This window comes from Bos indicus, chromosome 9 (genome assembly GCF_029378745.1).
Source record: "Bos indicus isolate NIAB-ARS_2022 breed Sahiwal x Tharparkar chromosome 9, NIAB-ARS_B.indTharparkar_mat_pri_1.0, whole genome shotgun sequence".
NCBI lineage: Eukaryota > Metazoa > Chordata > Mammalia > Artiodactyla > Bovidae > Bos > Bos indicus.
This window is the reverse complement of record NC_091768.1, coordinates 50,593,589-50,613,369: the sequence shown is the minus strand read 5'-3', so window position 1 is coordinate 50,613,369 and position 19,781 is coordinate 50,593,589. Positions and strand designations below refer to the sequence as shown.

At 34.3% G+C, this 19,781-nt stretch overlaps 2 protein-coding genes across 6 annotated transcripts in view; both read right to left on the bottom strand.

Annotated features, from left to right (window-relative positions):
* Positions 1-763: 763 nt before the first annotated feature.
* Positions 764-19,781, bottom strand: part of PNISR (PNN interacting serine and arginine rich protein) — a 26,840-nt gene continuing 7,822 nt past the window's right edge. The window contains exons 2-13 of one of the 4 annotated variants that reach the window (XM_019967321.2): positions 18,316-18,396; positions 16,055-16,173; positions 14,219-14,407; positions 12,637-12,860; positions 10,992-11,163; positions 9,716-9,906; positions 7,183-7,320; positions 5,741-5,840; positions 4,957-5,010; positions 3,708-3,878; positions 1,350-2,436; positions 764-1,103 (exon numbers count right to left, since the gene is read on the bottom strand). In XM_019967321.2, the coding sequence (XP_019822880.1) occupies positions 1,073-1,103; positions 1,350-2,436; positions 3,708-3,878; positions 4,957-5,010; positions 5,741-5,840; positions 7,183-7,320; positions 9,716-9,906; positions 10,992-11,163; positions 12,637-12,860; positions 14,219-14,407; positions 16,055-16,142 (2,445 nt within the window). In that variant the 5' untranslated portion in view covers positions 16,143-16,173; positions 18,316-18,396 and the 3' untranslated portion in view covers positions 764-1,072. Of the gene's footprint in view, positions 1,104-1,349; positions 2,437-3,707; positions 3,879-4,956; positions 5,011-5,740; positions 5,841-7,182; positions 7,321-9,709; positions 9,907-10,991; positions 11,164-12,636; positions 12,861-13,732; positions 13,988-14,218; positions 14,408-16,054; positions 16,174-18,315; positions 18,397-19,781 lie in introns of those variants that run through there. The other 3 variants (XM_019967322.2, XM_019967323.2, XM_019967325.2) reach the window with 3 other exon arrangements.
* Positions 18,316-19,781, bottom strand: part of USP45 (ubiquitin specific peptidase 45) — a 77,487-nt gene continuing 76,021 nt past the window's right edge. For both annotated transcript variants that reach the window (XM_019967317.2, XM_019967318.2), the window contains exon 19: positions 18,316-18,396. The gene's annotated coding sequence lies outside the window, so the exon portion shown is untranslated. The remainder of the gene's footprint in view (positions 18,397-19,781) is intronic.

Below are 19,781 nucleotides of genomic sequence, written 5' to 3'. Positions count from 1 at the left end.
GTTTCCAGAGGTTTATCTATTGTGGCACAAGTGAGTAATCATATAAAATGGACCCTAGAAGCAGTTCAGCATTTCAGTGCCTGCAGAGCCTCATTTTATTCCTAAGTTATGACTGCCTTAAGTTGCTAGACCACTCACTGATCATAATTTTAAGAAAGTGACAAAACCAAATCATTTTAATGTTATGAAATTGACACAAACCTGCATAACACAGTATTCTTCCACTGTGCTGAGGTTATATTATACTTTAAAAATATAAACAAACATATTCAATTGTGAGTTTTAGTTCTATAGTAATCCCAAAGTGTTTAAAATACACTTTAAAATAGAAGTGGTAACTACAGGATATAGTTCCGGACTTGAATTGCTATTAGTGTCAAACACAATCATTCCTTATAAATAATTCTAGTGGTGCACTGGTCTGATTGATTCTAGCAATTTCATTAACAGGAGTGAACCATATTTTATACACAGAGAATATATTACTTGAAAATCCCCCAAACAGGAAAAATTTAGAAAGCTGTCAAATGCCTCCAAATGAAAAGTAAAGATCTGTTTCTGGCCCTCTTCTACATCTTTATAGTTGGAATCTGACAAAAATCCACGGGTACAATTTACAAACTTTGACAAACTATTAAGTTAAAACCATTTTCTTTGGGGGAGATGAGAGGAAGTACCTTTAAAACCTGTTATACAAAATTCCAGCTGCCTTTTTATAAAAGTACGTTCCTTAGACTAAAATCATAAAATTAAGGTGCAAGAGTTTAACAAAAATGAACTAAAGAGCTTTATTGACATCACAGTACATTCAAGAATAATTTTAAGAACATTACAGCTGAAAGAGAATGGCATGTTTATAGTCTTATTATGCACTATGTTTTGAAAAAAATGTAATAGAAAGAAATCCTATTAAGTAACTTGGAGCAGCATTTGAAAAAAGTACACCTATTTACAGATTAAAAAAAAAAATTCTGGTTTCACCTACACAGCCACAATATGCCTCTATAATGAGACAAGCCCTTAAAACTCATGGAATTTTTTAAACATCATGGCATTGTTGCCACATCATTCCTCAGCGTTTACGACGGGGAGGGGTTGTTGATCTGAAAAAAAGAAAGGGAAAAGATAAAATTTAAAAATAAAAATGTATTTTATACTAAAGAATCTGCAATTTTCAAATAAATATTATTATATAGGATTTCTAAAATTACTTATGATTATGATCATTTATCAAGTACCAAACTGAGTTTATTAAAGAGAGAGAGAGAAAGGACACTTTCAACTTTGAATAAATTCAGTCAAATTTTTTTTTTTTTAAATCAGACAAAATACTTTAAAAAGTATACTACCTTGATCGGGACTTAGACTTGTGTTTGCGGCTTGCCTTCTTACCAGACCTTTGAGATTTCTCCATGGATCGCGATCGACTATGTTTAGGCTTCTTAACCTTCTTTTCTTTGCTACTTCCTGGAGATTCAGAACTGCTCCTTCCACTAGAATCAGAGCCTGAATGTTTTTTACTATCTTTGGTAGTGCTTTTCTTACTATCCTGTCTAGAATCATGTCTTATGATTTTAACAGATATAGAACCACTCCTAGAGAACGTTCTTTCACTTTCTCGTTTCCTTTTTAACCTATCATCCTGACTACTGAACTTAAAGTCTTTTTCTTCCCTTTTTTGTTTCTCTTTTCTTTTATCCTGTTCACGTTCCCTTTCTTTGTCTTTCTTTTTTCTATCTTTATCTATACTTCGACTCCTCTCCTTTCTCCTCTCTTGTTCTTTAACCTCACCTTTATGCTTATGACTGCTTCCACTAAGACTTCCACGTTGATCATCAATTTTACGTCTATCTCGACTCCTACTACGACTGGACCGATTGGTTCGCCTATCCCTTGAGCGACTTCTACTTCTACGTCTCTCTCGGGAAGGACTTCGATTTCGTCGTCTTTCCCTTTCAATGCTATTTCTGTTAGATCTCCTCCTATCTCTAATCTTCACTCTAGCCCTATTGCTCTCTATTTTAATTCTTCGAGAGTAACTTCTACTCCTACTACGCCTAGCTTTAATTGTTGGAGATCTACTCCTACTATGTCTCTTTTTTCTTTTAGGAGAAGAAGATCGGGAAGAAGTGCGACTACTACCTGAGCTAGAACTGTATGAAGAGCTAGAGACAGAACTACTAGTACTACTACTTCGGCTATTGCTACTGGAACTACCACTACTAGAACTTCCTGATCTACTCCTTCCTTGTTTCTCTTTTTCTTTATGTTCTCTTTTTGGTTCTAAAACTGACGTAGTTTCATTTGAAGTTCTTTTCTTTTCATTAACCACATCACCATCTGCTTCTCTTGCTTCTAGTAGTGATAAACTATTTTGCTCTTTATGGATAAATTCATTCATCTCTTTTGTAACCCTTTCTGATTGTTGCTTTTCTTCTGAAACAGAAAAAGACAAAAATAGTAAGACAGGCAAACATACAATGAAAAAAACTTCCATACTAGCAAATTTCAAGCCGTAAGACTATAAAAATAGAGCAGCACTGTTCAACAGAAATAAAATGCAGTAAGCAATTCAGGGTTTTTTAACAGCTACTAAACAGTTTTTTAACAGCTACTAAAAAGAAACAGGTTTGAAATTAATCTTCATATTTTATTAACCCAATATATAAAAAATCATTTCAACATCCAATGAGTTAAAAAGAAAATCAAAATATTCTGCTCTTTTTTTGTGTATTGTAAAGTCTTTGAAGTCTAGTGTGTATTTTATACCTACAGCACATTTCAGTTTAAGCTGGCTCCATCTGAAATGCTCAGTAGCTACATGCAGTTAGTTACCTGTCTGGACAGTACAACAATGGAGCACCAAAGTGCAGAGGTACAGTAAAGCAGGTAAGAAAACATTTCCCTCTTACACAGTAAAGCAACCTGAAGGTAATTAGTAATTTATAGGAAATTTTTGGTTGTTAGCTCAATAATTACTTCTGAAATTGTCCAGTAAGATTTTTCAAACAATAAAGTCTATGTAAATATTCTTTCACTATTCCTAGTATCATTATATAAACTAAGAGCTGTACACATGAATAACATTTTACATAATTAAATTCTACAGTGAAGTTGCTGAGATGTGTGTGACTCTTTGCGATTCCATGGACTGTAGCTTACCAGGCTCCTCTGTCCACAAAATTTTCCAGACAAGAATACTGGAGTGGGTTGCCGTTTCCTTCTCCAGGGGATCATCCTGACCTGGGGATTGAACCTGGGTCTCCCACATTGCAGGCAGACCCTCTGAGCCACCAGGGAAGCTCAACTGAATTCTAAAAAGTCCTCTACTGTCCTTAAATATGTTAGCTACAAATTACTCTTCAATAGTTTATAATGTATTCCTTTCAAAGGTCTTTTCATTTTAGGAACTTCAATGAGAAATAAAAAGACACCAAATAGTTTAACTTACAGTCAATAGAATTAATGTCTCCCAAAACAAAAAAAGTTTAATTTTTAGAAACTACATACTTTGAATAATATAATTAATTTTGACTTTTAAGTTTGATAAAAATTGAAAATGAGTCAAAAACCTTAGTTTCAATTACATCATATAGTATTTATAATCTAGCTTTGATTCTATCCTGTTATTTTTAGGTTCATTAAAAAATAATAAAAAGAAATACAAACTGAACTGTACAAACACTAAGTGAGTCTAAAAGATATACCTTCCATCTGTTTATCATGTAACAGCTGCTGTTCTTTTTCTTTTCTCCAAAAAGCTTCCTGTTTTTGCCGGATTCGATGCCGTAATTCCTCATCATCAGTGTCAGATGATTCAGAACCTCGGTTGCTCCTCTCATCTTCACTGTCTCCTGATCCATAACCACCCAGTCCACCTGTGTGCATAAAGCCCAGTCTATCACATGTAAACATTATTGTATGCACTAAAAACTTTTTAAGGTCCGAGAAGAAAGCTCATTTCTTTTTTCATTGCCTTTTCTTGGAAGAATATGCTTATTCGGGGTGGGGAGGAGTATAAATTACAATGCTTAAGGAGTATACAGAATCCTCAAGAAAACTGATACTTAATATCTTATTCTTTCAAGAATATTTCATATATTGCTCACCATAGGGAATCTTGAAAATGACTGTCTTATTGTCCCTGCTAACCAACAAAACTATTTAATAGGGCAGTAACAAAGCCTTACTAAAGCATAATCAATTCAAACTACCTTACACAAATTTATGATGATCCTGAAAATATTTCTAAAATTAACTGTTTCATTGTTCAAAGTTCAAAAATCCAAGGGATGCTAAATATTTTTTTTTCCTAACAATATTAGAATACTGTAATTCTCAATGGTACAGAAATGGCAAGGTGCTATATAACTGCTCCCCACCCTGAAGTGATCTAGATAGTAGTCGTAACAAAATCATATGGGCGTTTGGTTTTACCCATTTCTGCTGATCCTCACAAATATTAATTTGAAATGCAGATTCGGAAAAGGCAAGTTCAAGCTTTTATACACTTGATACTGTATCATGCAAATGGCAAATTATGAACATCACTACTATCACGCTCTAAGATAAACCCTTTCCTCTATGGTAAAACTTGACTTGCTACAATACAATCTAAATAAAGGTCCTTAAAAGCATTTATGGATAGGTTCTTCCCTAAGGCACGTATTCAATAATTATGAAAGTGAGCTTAAATGCTATCATGGCTAAATTATGTACTATTACAACTTGTACTAATAAACTATGAATTAGTCACCACATTTGTAATAATCTCACTGTGAATGCTTTAGTTTAAAAAAAAAAAAAAAGCAAACCTTCTAGAGACTGATATAACCCTAAGACCTAAATTTTATACACTGAGTAGGCCCAGTACAGTTTCTAAACAGAACATGTAGAGAGACAAGGTAAGTGTGATTTTCCCTTTAAGGCCCTCTCACAAGTAAGGAGAATACTTACCGAGTCCAGTGAGGGAAGCCAGTGCACTGGACTGTGCCAGCTGTTTTGCAGGAGCTTTGTATCACATCAACAACAGGAACAACATGTTAACACAAATAGCCACGATTTCATAGTCATGAGAGTCTACGGTATTGTTAAATCTACTACTATTGCTGCTTTTTGGGGAGAGAAGAAACATTAAAAACATAACATTCATTTTAAACCAGTAGTATGTCTGGCCTTGAAACTATAACTCTGATGTGAGCTGAAACTGGTTGATAATGAGGGAAAATGTTGACCAATACACCGGTATTTTTATTTTTGAGGTATGGACCATAACTAAAATATTCTTTCAATATACTTTTTAAGTGTTACTAAAATTATGGGGGGGTGGGACATATTACTTGCTTCTGTAAGAATTACAAGTGGTAACTGTGAAAATTCTGAAGGTTCATAATTCAGTAGTCAAACTAAATGCATTAGAAATCATACACCTAATACCATGGTATCTATATAGTAAAAAAAAAAAAAAAATCAGGTAAAATTGAACATCAAGAATTTTCCACAGTACATGTTATAGAACAATAGCAAAATTGCTAATTTGTGCTTAGGTAGGCTGGATAAAACAAAAATATATGTATAGTTTTAATATGGTGTCTACAAATCTAATATTTCCCAAAGAGTTAGAACATGCAAGAGGATCCATAATCTGCTAGTAATTCAACAAGGACAACAAAAAAGTCCAGAGTAGCCACCAAAACCAAAGAGCCCCAGAAAAAGAAAACCAAGAACACCCACAATATACCTTTCGTTGCTTTCCGGTGTGCATCTTTGGCTATGTAATAAATTTCTTCATCTGTGACATCTAGTAGAATTTCAGTCAGAAGCATTTTTGTCAGCAACATCTAAGGAAGGATATTTTATACGTTTGTTTTTTATTCCTAATTATTACAGTTACTAACACAGTTTGAAATTTTCAAAAAAATTAAAAGGCAAAGCCATTTTATAAAACATTTTTAAAGATCAGATTAGCTATTCTAAGGAACAGAGTATCTTGAAAATTATTGTAAATTATCAGAACTTTAAAAACATTTTAAATCATATGGATTAAAATATATATAAGAATTTATCTGTAAAGTAGAAACACTGAAGTCTAATTCTGGAGACAAACATTTTTTTTTAAGTCCCTATTAATAAAAGTTTCCAGAAGTGTTTTAAATTGAGAGGAATATCCTTTCACTTAATAATATTATTAGTAAGCACCAAAATACTAGTTTCTTATGTAGGGAAAAAACAAGGAAAATAAGGAAACAGCAATTACTGCATTTTGTGAAATGAAATCCTTTTTTTCTTTATTACCATCGTATAGCATACAATAGACTTGAAGTAAGAGCTGCATTCTAGCACTTGTTTGGCTACCCACAGCTGTTTCAAATGTGGACCTCTCTGGGATCCAGATTACTCATCTACTAAAATAAGAGTACATCGAATCAGCATCATCTAAGGACATTCCAAAGATCACTGACCAACCAACATGAGAAACACAGCATATTATATACCCAATCTCAGAAATGTACAGTACACATTATAGACACTGAAGGCTGTGAAATCTTTCAATGAAACATCTTTAACTGTGTTAAACCTAGAGCTTCCTAAATTTTTCTATACATTCTTTTAATCTTCTACAGTATACAAAAAACACACTTTAGAAAATAATGTTGTGCTTAGTCACTCAGTCATGTCTGACTCTCTGTGACCCCATCCATGGACTGTAGTCCACCAGACTCCTCTATCCATGGGGATTTTCCAGGCAAGAATACTGGAGTAGGTTGCCATGCCCTCCCCTCCAGGTGATCTTCTAAACCCAAGGACCGAACCTAGGTCTCCTACATTGCAGACAAATTCGTTACCATCTGAGCCACCAGGGAAATGTTCTCTTGGGTCTCATGTAGTATTAATAAAACACTATTTAATCAAGCTGTCGATATTAGAAAATGTGCTTAATAACTGCTTTATAAGCTGTGATTTCATATATTATGAGTTACTTGGATTTTGCAGACAATAGTACCTAGCAAATATACATCTTATAATTGTTTTACAAGTTCTCAAGTTTAAGATAGCCAACCAAAAAATTTTTTTGAATTATTAACAAGATAAATCCTATAATATAATGCTGAATGTCATTATATCTCAAATAAAATTTTTTTAAGCCTGTACATGGTAAAGGGAAGAAATTTAACATTCTACCATTTGATACTCTTTCTCTTCTTCAGTCATCTCTGGTTCACTTTGCTCTTCTTGAGGAACTGGAGATGGACTTCTGGTGACTTTTCCACTGCTTGCAGCCTCAACGTTTTCAGTGTCTTCATCTTCCTCATCACTATCCTAAAAAAAAGTAACAGCACTTTTTGGGCCACCCAAATTCATGTTTATGTCATAAAATAATTATCTTAAATATTCTATTTTAAAACCCCAAATTAAAGTCTATGAAACAGATACAGAAAAATGAAATTTCTCTCTAAATAACACTTTTGTGCTACAGATCTCATTTGGTAATTTAAAGAGAGGAAATACAAGATTACAAGATGGCTTTTGAGAATCAATTTCAATTTTTTCCCTTAGTTAAGTTTTCCTAAGATAAATAACTAGAAGCACATCATGCCCAGAGATTGATTTAATTAATATACATTATATTAATGGTCCTGAGATGAGTGGTATGTAGAATTTTGGATAAATGGGCCACACTCATATACTCAGTATAACTTTCATAGCTGTAAATTTAAGCTTTTTACCTAAAATCATTTGACTTAAAAAAAAAAAAACTAAAGTCAGTTTCCAGATCTAAACTGGTTACTGAAATTTGCTTTTTTTTTTTTTAGCTACAAAATGGACAGATAAGCAAGAAATGAGGCTTACTTCAGATAGAAGAAATACCAGTTTTGTCTCTGTATAGCGTTAGGTTTTCAGTATTCAGATGGCACACCTTAAAAGGTAGATTCTTCTTTAGGCAAAGAAATACTCCATAGTCACTCTTAGCAACCATACTAAGTAAAAGCCAAGGTGATCACCTAAAAAATACTACGGAAAGACTGTTCGAACCAAAGGAAGACTACATGTAAAAACAAGTCCAAAGCCTCTGGGAGAAAAGGGAGGACAATCTCCAGTTTTGAGATTTTTTTTTGCGGGGGGGACACTTTAAAAAAAAAATCAAACTGGGAAATCTACTATTTAATGTAGAGATTTTAAAAATTTTTTATCTTTTTAAAGATAAAATTTAAAAGTGGCAGCCTGTTGTTTCTTATCTGCATAACACCCAGAACAAAATCACATCTTTGGTATTGTTATTTTGTTAAAAAAAAAAAAAGTAGCTTATGGCACTCATGGAATTGAAGCAAAGCCAGTACCTGCTTGAAGTGAAGTGAAAGTCGGTCAGTCGTGTCCGACTCTTTGCGACCCCAAGGACTATAACAGTCCATGGAATTCTCTAGGCCAGAACACTGGAGTGGGTAGTCTTTCCCTTCTCTAGGCGATCTTCCCAACCCAGGGATCAAACCCAGGTCTCCCACATTGCAGGTGGATTTTTTACCAGCTGAGCCAACAGTTAATTGGCTGTCCTTGAAACTTACTTCTGAAGGAAAAAAATGGCCTTGGGAGGAAGAATTATTTCCTGAATTGCACACTGGCCACTGCTGTGGCTGTCATACTAGCTAGAAGCATACTGCTGCTAAAGACAAAAAAATTCTCAAGCCATTCATGCCATCTAACTGATAGAGATTTAAAGAGTTAAAAGCTTATGTTACTTTCAGTACCTAAAACTTTCAGTATCAAAAACTACGTTATTATATCCTCGAGTGTAAGTATAGCTGTTTTATAGGCCATCACTGGGGAGTTCACTGTACTACAATAAAGGAACAGAGATTTGTTTGTCAAGATAAAACCCGTTATCTAGCATCTGAGTAATTTCTCTCTGAAATGAAACATTTTATATATTTGCTGCCCTCTTTTCTCCTTACTACCCTCAGTAACACATATATAAAAATAAAGTCCAATATACTTAACTGAAAGTTAATCTCAAGGATACTACTCCAGTACTTTTTCAAAGACTAAATTAGTACCTATTTATTTTGATAAACTTTTTAAAATTGAAATATATTTGATTTACAATGTTTCAGGTATACAGCAAGTGCTTTAGTAGACATTTTTTTTTCAGATTCTTTTCCATTATAGGTTACTGATACTGAACACAGTTTCTGTGCTACACAATAGGTCTTTGTTTTTTAATTTTATATATAGTAGTGTACATCTGTTAATCCCAAATTCCCAATTTATCCCTCCCTCTATCTTTTCCCTTTGGTAAACATAAGTTTGTTTTCTATGTCTGTGAGTCTATTCTGTTTTATAAGTACGTTCATTTGTATCTTTTTAAATTCTCCATACGTATTCTTTTATTTCATATATCATTTCCACATACAAATGATATATGGTATTTGTAAATGGTAAACTGGTGCAGCCACTGTGGAAACCATCTACAATACCCAAGATGTGGAAGCAACCTAAAGGTCCATTGACAGACGAATGGATAAAGATGTGGTATGTGTGTGTATATACATATATACATACAAAGGAATATTACTCAGCTATAAAAAGGAATGAAATAATGCCATTTACAGTAACATGGATGGACCTAGAGATTATCATACCAAATGAATTAAGTCAGATAGTCAGTTAACTTTTTCACATAGATGTCACAAGGAGTTTCAGATCAAGAATGTCTACTTACAAATTTACTTCTCTGAGGTAAACGAGGGCCATCTCCTCCTTCAGCATCATCTGTGGCCTTCTTTTCTTTTTTGGACAATTGTGAACGTTGTTGCTCCATTCTTTCTTTCTCCAACTTCTTCTGCTTTTCACGTTCCATTTTTTCAAGACCTTCTCGAATCCAAGCTGGAAGAGTCCTGCGTTTTACTGCATCTGTTTCACATGGGACAAAATATTCGTGTCAGTTAAGTAAAAATCATAAATGCATGAGTTCTTTATTCTTAAATTTCTATAATCCTTGTAGGTTAAAAAAAAACATGTTGGTGCCCTTTAAGTGCTTGTGGAAAATACTATCATTCTTTAGCAAGGCAGTGGTAATAAAAACAATTCACTAAACATTATGCTTTTCTTTAAAATCATCACTTTTAATAGCAAAAGTAAATATGGCTTTAACACTTATAATGTGCCAGGGCACTGGGAGAGTCCATCATCTCACATACTACAAAAGCCCTACAAGAGCACTTCATCTTTTTTAAGTGATGCAACTGATGCTCAAAGAGATTAAGTGTTGTGTTCCAGTTTATAAAGACAGTAAGTAGTGATGTGGGCTAATTCAGAGCCAACTGTTACACTATGCGGTTTCCTAAAATATTGAAAAAATTACAAAACCATAAGCCTTCACTTTAAGAATTCATTTGAGTATTATTCCTTAAGTTAAAAAAGTTAGAATCTTTCTATTAATAAAATGTCTACTTTGTGATTAAAAAAACAAAGACTTAAATGTCCATTAAGTGCTGGATTTGGATTTCCAGATAAAAAGGAACATATATATGTAACTTCCTGATGGCATAAAATAGTTCTATTATGTTATTTAAAAATTAATTTTGCCAAAATACTATGGAAAGTGAATGAAATAAATCAAAGAAATCAATCTGACAGCAGTATATCCAATGAACTGAGAGTGGAAAGAGTCCATAAAGAGAGAATGAATAGGTTTTAAAAGGGGGAACTGATCATATATTGGCAAAATGTATCTATCAACATCAAAGAAATATCAACATGTTATGCTTATGATAAATTTAAATTTTATAACAAAAGATTTAAAGAAAATTATTGAAAACAGTATTTCAGTTAGTATCCTTTTTATAATTTTAAGATTTATGACTATAAAATGATAGGACTTTAAAGTATCAATTCCTAACATATAAGAGTATTAGAACAATTTAAGAAAACAAGCATCCTTTTTTACATCATCAAGAAATCATGCCAATTGTGGTTCCCTAAACTTAAATAGCTACCAATTTGTGGCGGCTCCTGCTTCACAGGAAGTGCAATAGGTGAACGCTGCCGATCCCTGAATGACGATGGTCTTTCTCTTCGATTCTGGGGAGGCGCCGGAGGTCCTGGAGGTCCTGGTTGCCAATAAGGAGGATGAAATCCACCTTGCGGTGGACCAAAAGCAGCCCCATGCTGAAAGAGTATTGCAGTTTATTTTTCTTCACATTAATACAATATACTCTCTGGGACACACGTGTGTTATGAACTGGGACAGTAGAAATCCATGTGTGCAGCAAATCCAAGATTTCCATGGTTCTAATATCCACCGATATTTCTGTAGCCCTAAGAACCTAGGCCTACTTTTCTTAAGAAAGATAAAGATTTTCTGCCTATGTAAATCAAAGAGCCATATAAAATCCAGCTTTTAATATACTACATTCAAGAAGTATAGAAAAGGATATAAATTAATATGAGCTTTTTCATTCTGAATCCATTTATCAACTACTACTTCCACTACCAAGAAATCAAATAAATGTCAATTTTTCTGTAACTAGAAAATTACAGGAAAAAAAATTTATATCAACTACAACTTCCTAATTATGAACTTGTTATTTCTATAATTTTGCAAGAAATAACTATTTTAATCAAAGATAAAAGCTACTGAATCATTCTATTAATTTTTTTGTTGTTGCAATTTTGCCATTTTCAGAGGCTTTTCTAAGCCAGATGCCAACAGAGCTTTTTATCTTGTTAGCATGGGGATCTATGAGCAAATGCTGTGTGAGGAGAAGCTCCCCATGACTACATTTTTTCAAAACAAACAAAAGCTGTCATATCTGTATATCAAATATTCTTATACAAAAGGTATCTAAGTATGTACGAATAAGGGAGTACTGTCTCAAGGTTAATATTGTTCACGTTTATGCCCATTATCCATATAATTTGTGAAACAACATATGGGTTTTTTTCCAAAATTTTAAATGATAGCTTAAAGATAACAAATGGCAATCAATTATTTCACAATAACACCTAGCACTATAATTTAGGGTAGACTCTGGCAAAGTGATTAGAGAAAATAAAACCCCACATGACACTATTCCCCATAGAGTTCTATGTCCCTAGGAATGAATCAGATGCTACAAAGGAAGTATGTACAATTCCATTAACATGTCATGTTAGAATGGGAAAAAAAAAATGACAACACTAGAAAAAGTCTTACTCTACACAGCAGAAGGAATTGCATTTAGGAAGATGATCTATGTTCTTCATGTATTTTATTCATGTCTTAACCATAATCTACTTTTGATAAATAATATATTCAACTACTGTGCATTTTCTAAACTTTATTTAATATTTAAAGGTACCATCTTGAAATTATAAATTAGAAAACAAAACATCATATAGCTATTGCACTTACACATTTCTCATTTTATCCAATTTTTTCCCTAACAGTCCTTTATACCATTTTCCTAAGCAAATCAAAAACCAGAAAACAAAAACCTAATGATTTTAATACTCAAAAACTCGTAACTTTTTGGACACATACGTGCTTATCTGTACAAGACTGAAAAGTGAAACGCATATCTTAGATACTCTTGATGAGACACTTCCAAAGAATGGATTACGTGCACATCTACAATATTAAAGCAACAAAATATCTTTCACCTGATAGTCAAACTGGTTCACTGGCCCCACTGCAAAATTATCGGGTGGTCCACCAAAGTTGTGATTGTTCTGGTTAAATATATGCCTGTTGTCAGGGGCAAATTCCCCACTGTCCTGACTGTTGCTGTCTTCGGAAGGAGGAACAATGTCCATTGGGCCTGGTGTTGGTGGCATCCATGGCTGATCTGGAGGGGGGTGTGGGGGCTGCTGATGCATTCCCCATTCTATTTAGGATTCAGGCATAAAAACATTCAACAGGGGGTTATAACAAAATCAACACAAATTTTTAAGATCTCAAGAAAGCTAGATTTTTCAGTAAAGAAACAGATTAAAAAATCTATGACTTCTTGGTCAAATTCCTTTTGTATATCTTAAAAATAAGCAATGAATCTAATAAATAATTCAAACGTGCTAACTACTACTCTAATTTATATTCTAAACAAATGGAAACCAAATACCCCAAATTACTTTTAATGAACATAACAAAATCCAAAGCAAATTTTTGTTCAATTTTTCTATTTGTGTTCAGTAACAATACCATAAAAATAATACCTTCAGATTTTTATATAATTTCTTTCTTCCATGAACACATTTATCCTCACAACATCCCTGTGAGGTAGGGAGAAATCAGGTACTATTTTTGCCAATTTCAGGAGGGGAAACTGAGGCACATAGAGGTTTTTAAATCACTTGCCTGGGACACAAAGCCAGCACAGTAAAGTTGGGGAATGAGGATGCCAAGATCAATCATCAATAAACTTAGGAACCAAAACATTTTCAAATGTGAGAAAATTTGGCACACACTCAAGAAAACTAGAAATGAACTCTCTCTCAATATTAAAGATTAGAATATTCATTATTATTTTTAAAGTGGTATCAGAGGATTACTTCTTGAGTTTTCCATTCTCACACTGAGAAACAATAAGTATTAGTAAGAAAATGGAGCTATGACTTCACTGTTAGCATACTCAAATGTAAGATTTGTCTATAAATAATTTGAAGTGACTGTTAAAAATAACACAAGTCAGAAGTGAACTAGCATCAAGGAACCTAAATCACACTATAAAGTAAAAAAAGCAAACAAACAAAAAAAATATACAGACAAAAACTTATGGAAGATCTTTACTATCTGAAAAAAAGGGAAGAGAAAAATGAGCAGATGGTAGGGGCAGAGTATATTTGACAGACTAATCTGTCACAAAATGACACAATTTTTCTTTAATTAGAGACTAGACATGTTTTGCTCTGCCAGTGCTGCTGCTGAAAGGCCAGAGGTTGCAACAGAGAGACATAGAATGCTCTCTTCCCTAGATGCCAAGTGAGGTTTCCAGTGTTCCCAGCCCCTGTCAGCCTAGGAATGAAGAACCAAGAAAAGAATCAAACTGAGTGCCACAATGCTAGGAGAATGAGTACAGAATAATTTTAACCATAAAATTTCAAGGTCAAATCTAACTGAAACTGCCTAGTCTTCAAGAAGCATTAATTTCAAGAAGTCATAAAATTAAGCAAATTAAAGTTTAATTTTAATCCTCATTTTATTTTAAAATTGAGTCCTAAAATTTGGAAAACATAAACAACAAACCTGGTTGCCACATTCTGTTAAAGTTTGAATCCCCTTGGAAATTCCCATGATTATTTGGACCAGACTCCATTGTAGACATATCCTGTCCATTTGGCATCATTCCTGGTGGTTGTTCTACCATGCTTTGCTGTCCTGAAGCTTCTCTTTGGGCAATCCAAGCTTGAGCCAATGCAGCCCAGTCAATCTGGCCTAACAAAATTTAACATAGCAGAATTTAACATTCAGAATGTAGGAGCTAAAAGAATGTGCTTCTATGTAAAACAAGCATTTCAGTTAATCCTTACTAGAGATTTTAAATATTATAGAATGTTATAGTGGAAAAAATGCTTAAAAATAATGCATATGCAGGTTACAAAATAAATGACTTAAGACATTCAGAAAAGGACTTTACAAAATAACCAATTTCTAGTATTACTCATAAGAAAATGTATTCCCTGTACCTTAGGTTCATTGAATTTTTAAAAACTCTTACTCTTTTTAAAAAATCACTATAAGAACAAATGATTAAACTCACTCTTTCTCAGACAGGTCCCATTCAGGTCTACACTGGATCCTATACACCTCAGGTGAGTATAGCTAGCTATTTCTGTTCCTTCTCAGTCACGTTTGTTTAGCATCTTTAACTCCTTTCTCTAGTCAAAATATATCTCAACAACTTCTTATTTTTATTCAAAATTCATTGTTTCCTCTATCTCCATCAAAAATCTATAGCTTTTATTCATGTGATTAAAGTGACTGGAATTGTACATACATGCGGTACTACCCACGTCCATTTCCTGGTTTTCGTGTTATAACATAAACATGTAAAATGTAACCACTCAAGGAAACAAGATAAAGATTACATGAGATTCCCTGTAATCCCTTTGCAACTTCCTATAAATTTATAATTTCATAATAAAAGGTTTAAAAATCATAAAAAAAACTATAGCTAACATTTTAAGATCTAACAGTATTAATAAAGTAAACAATGTAGACTAAGACACAGGTTTTTACATCTCAGTTTAGCTGAGATTAAATATTCTCATACATTTTGACGAAGGTGAAGTTAAACTTGGTAATGTATATCTAAAACTTTAAATGCACAACTGTGAGCTATCAAACCTATTTCTTAGCTTTTTTTCCTAAGAAAATAATTGGACAAGTAATAATGGTATGTGTACAAAATTAGGGGAATGTCTTCAAAAAGTCAAGTCAGACAATCAATCATCTAAAAGTGGATTTATTACAGTACAGTCTATAACAGAATGATATGTAGCTATTAAAAAAAAAGAAATAGGAAAGCATTAACTCAGTAAACACAGGGCAGTAGAAGGGGTCATACCAATTAAGCAAAATTGGCTATTAATTAACCACTGTTAGAACTCAGTAGTAGCAGCAGTAGAACTCAGTAATAAATGGGGGATCCCTATACCCTTTTATGCATCTATGTAAGCTTGAGATACTCCATATTAAAGAGAGGTTTTAAAATTATATAGTATACCATCAGTTGATTATGATCTACATAGAATCTTAAGACTCAGAATTAACAGCAGAAATATGATTAATTTAAGCAACACATTTAAGAAAGACTTTCTTCAGAAAACAAGAACTAAATCAGTTTTAGAAATATAAAATCTATACAAAACTTTCTACCCTTTGAAGCAATATTCCTAAGGGAAATCCACTCCCTGCTATATATCCTAGGTAAGATGATTCAAGAGAAAAAATTAAAATTCAACCATAAAATGATCCAATAAACCAATCTCAATTCTACCTCCCTTAATCCTTGTGCCTATCTTCCACCCATTTCTATATACTTCCAAACTCCACTCCCCAAAATTCAATTTGTTTCCTTACTTGGATCCTGCTGGTGCTGGAATGACTGCATCCATTGTTGTTGGTTCAAAGGCCACTGCTGCCAAGGTTGTCCTCCTTGATCCCACATCCTGACTTTTAAAATATATCTGTTTTTCTGTCTTCAAAAAAATAGTTTAAAAAAGAGAGAATGAGTGTTAATGTTAAAAAAGCTCACACACCAGAAATTATTACATGATTTTACATTTATGTCATCAGAGCTTTAAAATTCTGCTCAAAAGGTTGCCAGAAGCAACTGGAATTTTTTGGTTAGCAAGCAAGAATAGAAAATTTCATGTTAATGCTGGTGTCAAGAGTTTGGAGGAAAGCATAGCTCTAATCAACTTCTCAAAGGGGGAAAAATCTAATTTTCCAATTTTTTCTAATTCTAATTTAATGTAAAATCTCATATAAACCTGTGGAATGTAATTATTTTGAAGATTATAAGAAAAAAAGTTTTCTATTTAGCCTCCCATAATCCAAGACTTACTGAAGAGGGTAATCAAATAGCTCTAGTTAATGAAAGAAAATCATGGGCGCAGAAGGTAGAATAGATTTAGAAAACTGTCATATTGTCAAACCTAATAAAAACAGCTGATTCACGCAACCTTAGAAGAAAAGTTCATGGGAAATCAAAAATTCAAAGGTTACCAAAATATCACCCCCACAAATTATTAAATGTCTTATGAGACACAATATTATGTCCCTATAATTACTATTTTCACCAAAAATGTTTACCTGAATCCAACTGAGCTTTTGGCTCTCACTTGCAGTGCGAAAGTAAAAGTCATTCAGTTGTGTCTGACTCTTTGTGACCCCATGGCCTATGCAGTCCATGGCATTCTCCAGGTCAGAATACTGGAGTGGGTAGCCTTTCCCTTCTCCAGGGGATCTTTCCAACCCAGGAATCGAACCCAGGTCTCCCACATTGCAGGCGGATTCTTTACCAGATGAGCCACAAGGGAAGCCCAAAATATTGGGAGTGGGTAGCCTTTCCCTCCTCCAGGGGATCTTCCCAACCCTGGAATGTGGAAGACCTGGGTTCAATTCCTGGGTTGGGAAGATCCCCTGAAGAAGGAAAAGGCTACCCACTCCAGTATTCTGGCCTAGAGATTCCATGGACTGTACAGTCCATTGGGGTTGCAAAGAGTTGGACACGACTAAGCGACTTTCACTTTCCAGTGTGAAGGAATTACAATGGGACAAAGGTATTGGCCAAACAGTATCAAAAGAAACAATCAGACAAATCTACAAGGTGAGAGAGACAGCCCACAAGACAAGGTTTCTTTTTTTTTTTTGCCACATCACGCAGCTTGCGGGATCTCAGTTCCCTGACCAGGGACTGAACCGATGTAGCCTAGAATCCTAACCACTAGGTCACCTGGAATCCCCTAAGACCAGGTTTCTTAATATATAATTAAGATGGAAAAGTAGGGGGAAAAGACAAATGTTAATAACTATTAAATCTAGGTGATGGGTATGGGGACAGTTTAGTCAACTATAAACTAGCTTGAAAACTTTCACAGTAAAAAGTTTTAAACGCCTACAAGTCATTTTTATACTTTCTCCAACTCAGATATACAACCCTGTTCAAGAATCAATGACACGCATAGTTGGCAGATGTTTCTTCATTTTTGTACCCCAGGGCCTTAGCATATAGCAGGCATTAAATAAATGTTTACTAAATGCATCCTTTCAGACCCTTTCCTCTATTCTAAGAACAAAACTATTTCTTAGTATTGCAGGATCACAAAAAGTATGAAAGCCAGATACTATGGAAGCAATAGACACCAACTTAAATACAACAATGGGCTATTACAATCCAGGCTTTTAGAACTTGCAACTAGTCTTTGCTGCATTCTCAGAATGTTAAATCCTTCTATCAGTGGCAGATCCTGACCTCTCAGTTGAACACTGAATTAGGGAAGATGCATTCCTTTGTTATACCTTATTTACTCATGAGTCAAGTGCACTTACTTGTCTTCTAATTGTATTACATGTTATATTATAATGGTGTTATTAGAATAAGGCAAAACAGGCACTAAATAGTACTGCACTTGAGGCCAATAACTGGACCAGGTATCAATTCCAAATTTCTTTTTCTGATCTTTCTTCCAATTTCCTCTTTTCCAACTATACCTTTAAAGTTCTTTAAAAGCTAATGACTCATTAGCACTCTTGAAAACTTTAAATAACTTTAGCTAAAAGGAAACAAATAAATAGAGGAACAGCCAGAAGAAACACCAACTGCTATTTGGACTAACCTCAGAGGTTCACCTTCTGTTTAAAATTTAGGATGATTCAGAACTACAACTTGGAAGCATAGCAGCAAGATTACTTATGTCCTGGAAAAAAAAAAAAAAAAAAGTGAATGTTTGCACTTAAATAATAAAGAGCTATTAGAATTAATAAAAATCAATTCTAGAGATGCAACACAAAAGTGTGATCATCTCTAAATTAATCTGAAACTTTTTCTTCCATTAATTTTATGAGAAAAGATTTACCATTGTAAATTTAAAGGAAACCAGTACATCAAAAATGAGAAAGCAAAGCTTTTAAAACATTTTTCTTTCAAAATTTCTTTATTTACTTGAACAACTCACTAACAATATAAAACATGTCAAGCAATTTAGGAACTGTCATTCATTGTTGTTCAGTCACTAAGTGGTGTCTGGCTCTTTTCCACCCCATGGGCTGCAGTAGGCTAGGCTTCCCTGTGCTTCACTATTTTCCACACTTTGCTCAAACTCACATATATTGAGTCAATGATGCTATCCAATTATCTCATTCTCTGTCGCCCCCTTCTCCTCTTTGCCCTCAATCTTTCCCAGCATCAGAGTCTTTTCCAACCAGTCGGCTCTTTCCATCAGGTGGCCCAAGGATTGGCGCTTCAGCCTCAGCATCAGTCCTTCCAATGACTATTCAGGGTTGATTTCCTTTAGGATTGACTGGTTTGATCTCCTTGCTGTCCAAGGGACTCTTAAGAGTCTTCTCCAGTGTCACAACTCGAAAGCATCAATTCTTTGGCACTCAGCCTTCTTTATGGCCCAACTCTCACATCCATACATGACTACTGGAAAAACCACAGCTTTGACTATATGGCCTTTTGTCCGCAAAGTGCTTTTTAACACACTAAGTTTGCCATAGCTTTCCTTCCAAGGAGCAAGCATCTTTCAATTGCTTGGCTACAGTCATTGTCTGCAGTGATTCTGGAGCCCAAGAAAGCAAAATCTGTCACAGTTTCAAATTTTTTCCCATCTATTTTCCATGAAGTGATGGGACTGGAGGCCATGCTCTTCGTTTTCTGAATGTTGAGTTTTAAGCCAGTTTTTTCTCTCTACTATTTCACTTTCATCAAGAGGCTCTTTAGTTCCTCTCCATTTTCTGCCATAAGGTGGCTTCATCTGCATATCTGAGGTTGTTATTTCTCCTGGCAATCCTGATTCCAGCTTGTGCTTCACCCAGCCCAGCATTTCACATGATGCATTTTGCATACAAGTTAAATAAGCAGGATGCCAAGATACAGCCTTGACGTACTCCTTTCCCAATTTGGAACGAGTCTGTTGTTCCTTGTCCGGTTCTAACTGTTGCTTCCTGACTTGCCTCCAGGTTTCTCAGGAAACAGGTCAGGTGGTCTGATATTCCTATCTCTTGAAGAATTTTCCAGTTTGTTGTGATCCACACAGTAGAAGGCTTTAGTGTAGTCAATGAAGCAGAAGTAGGTATTTTT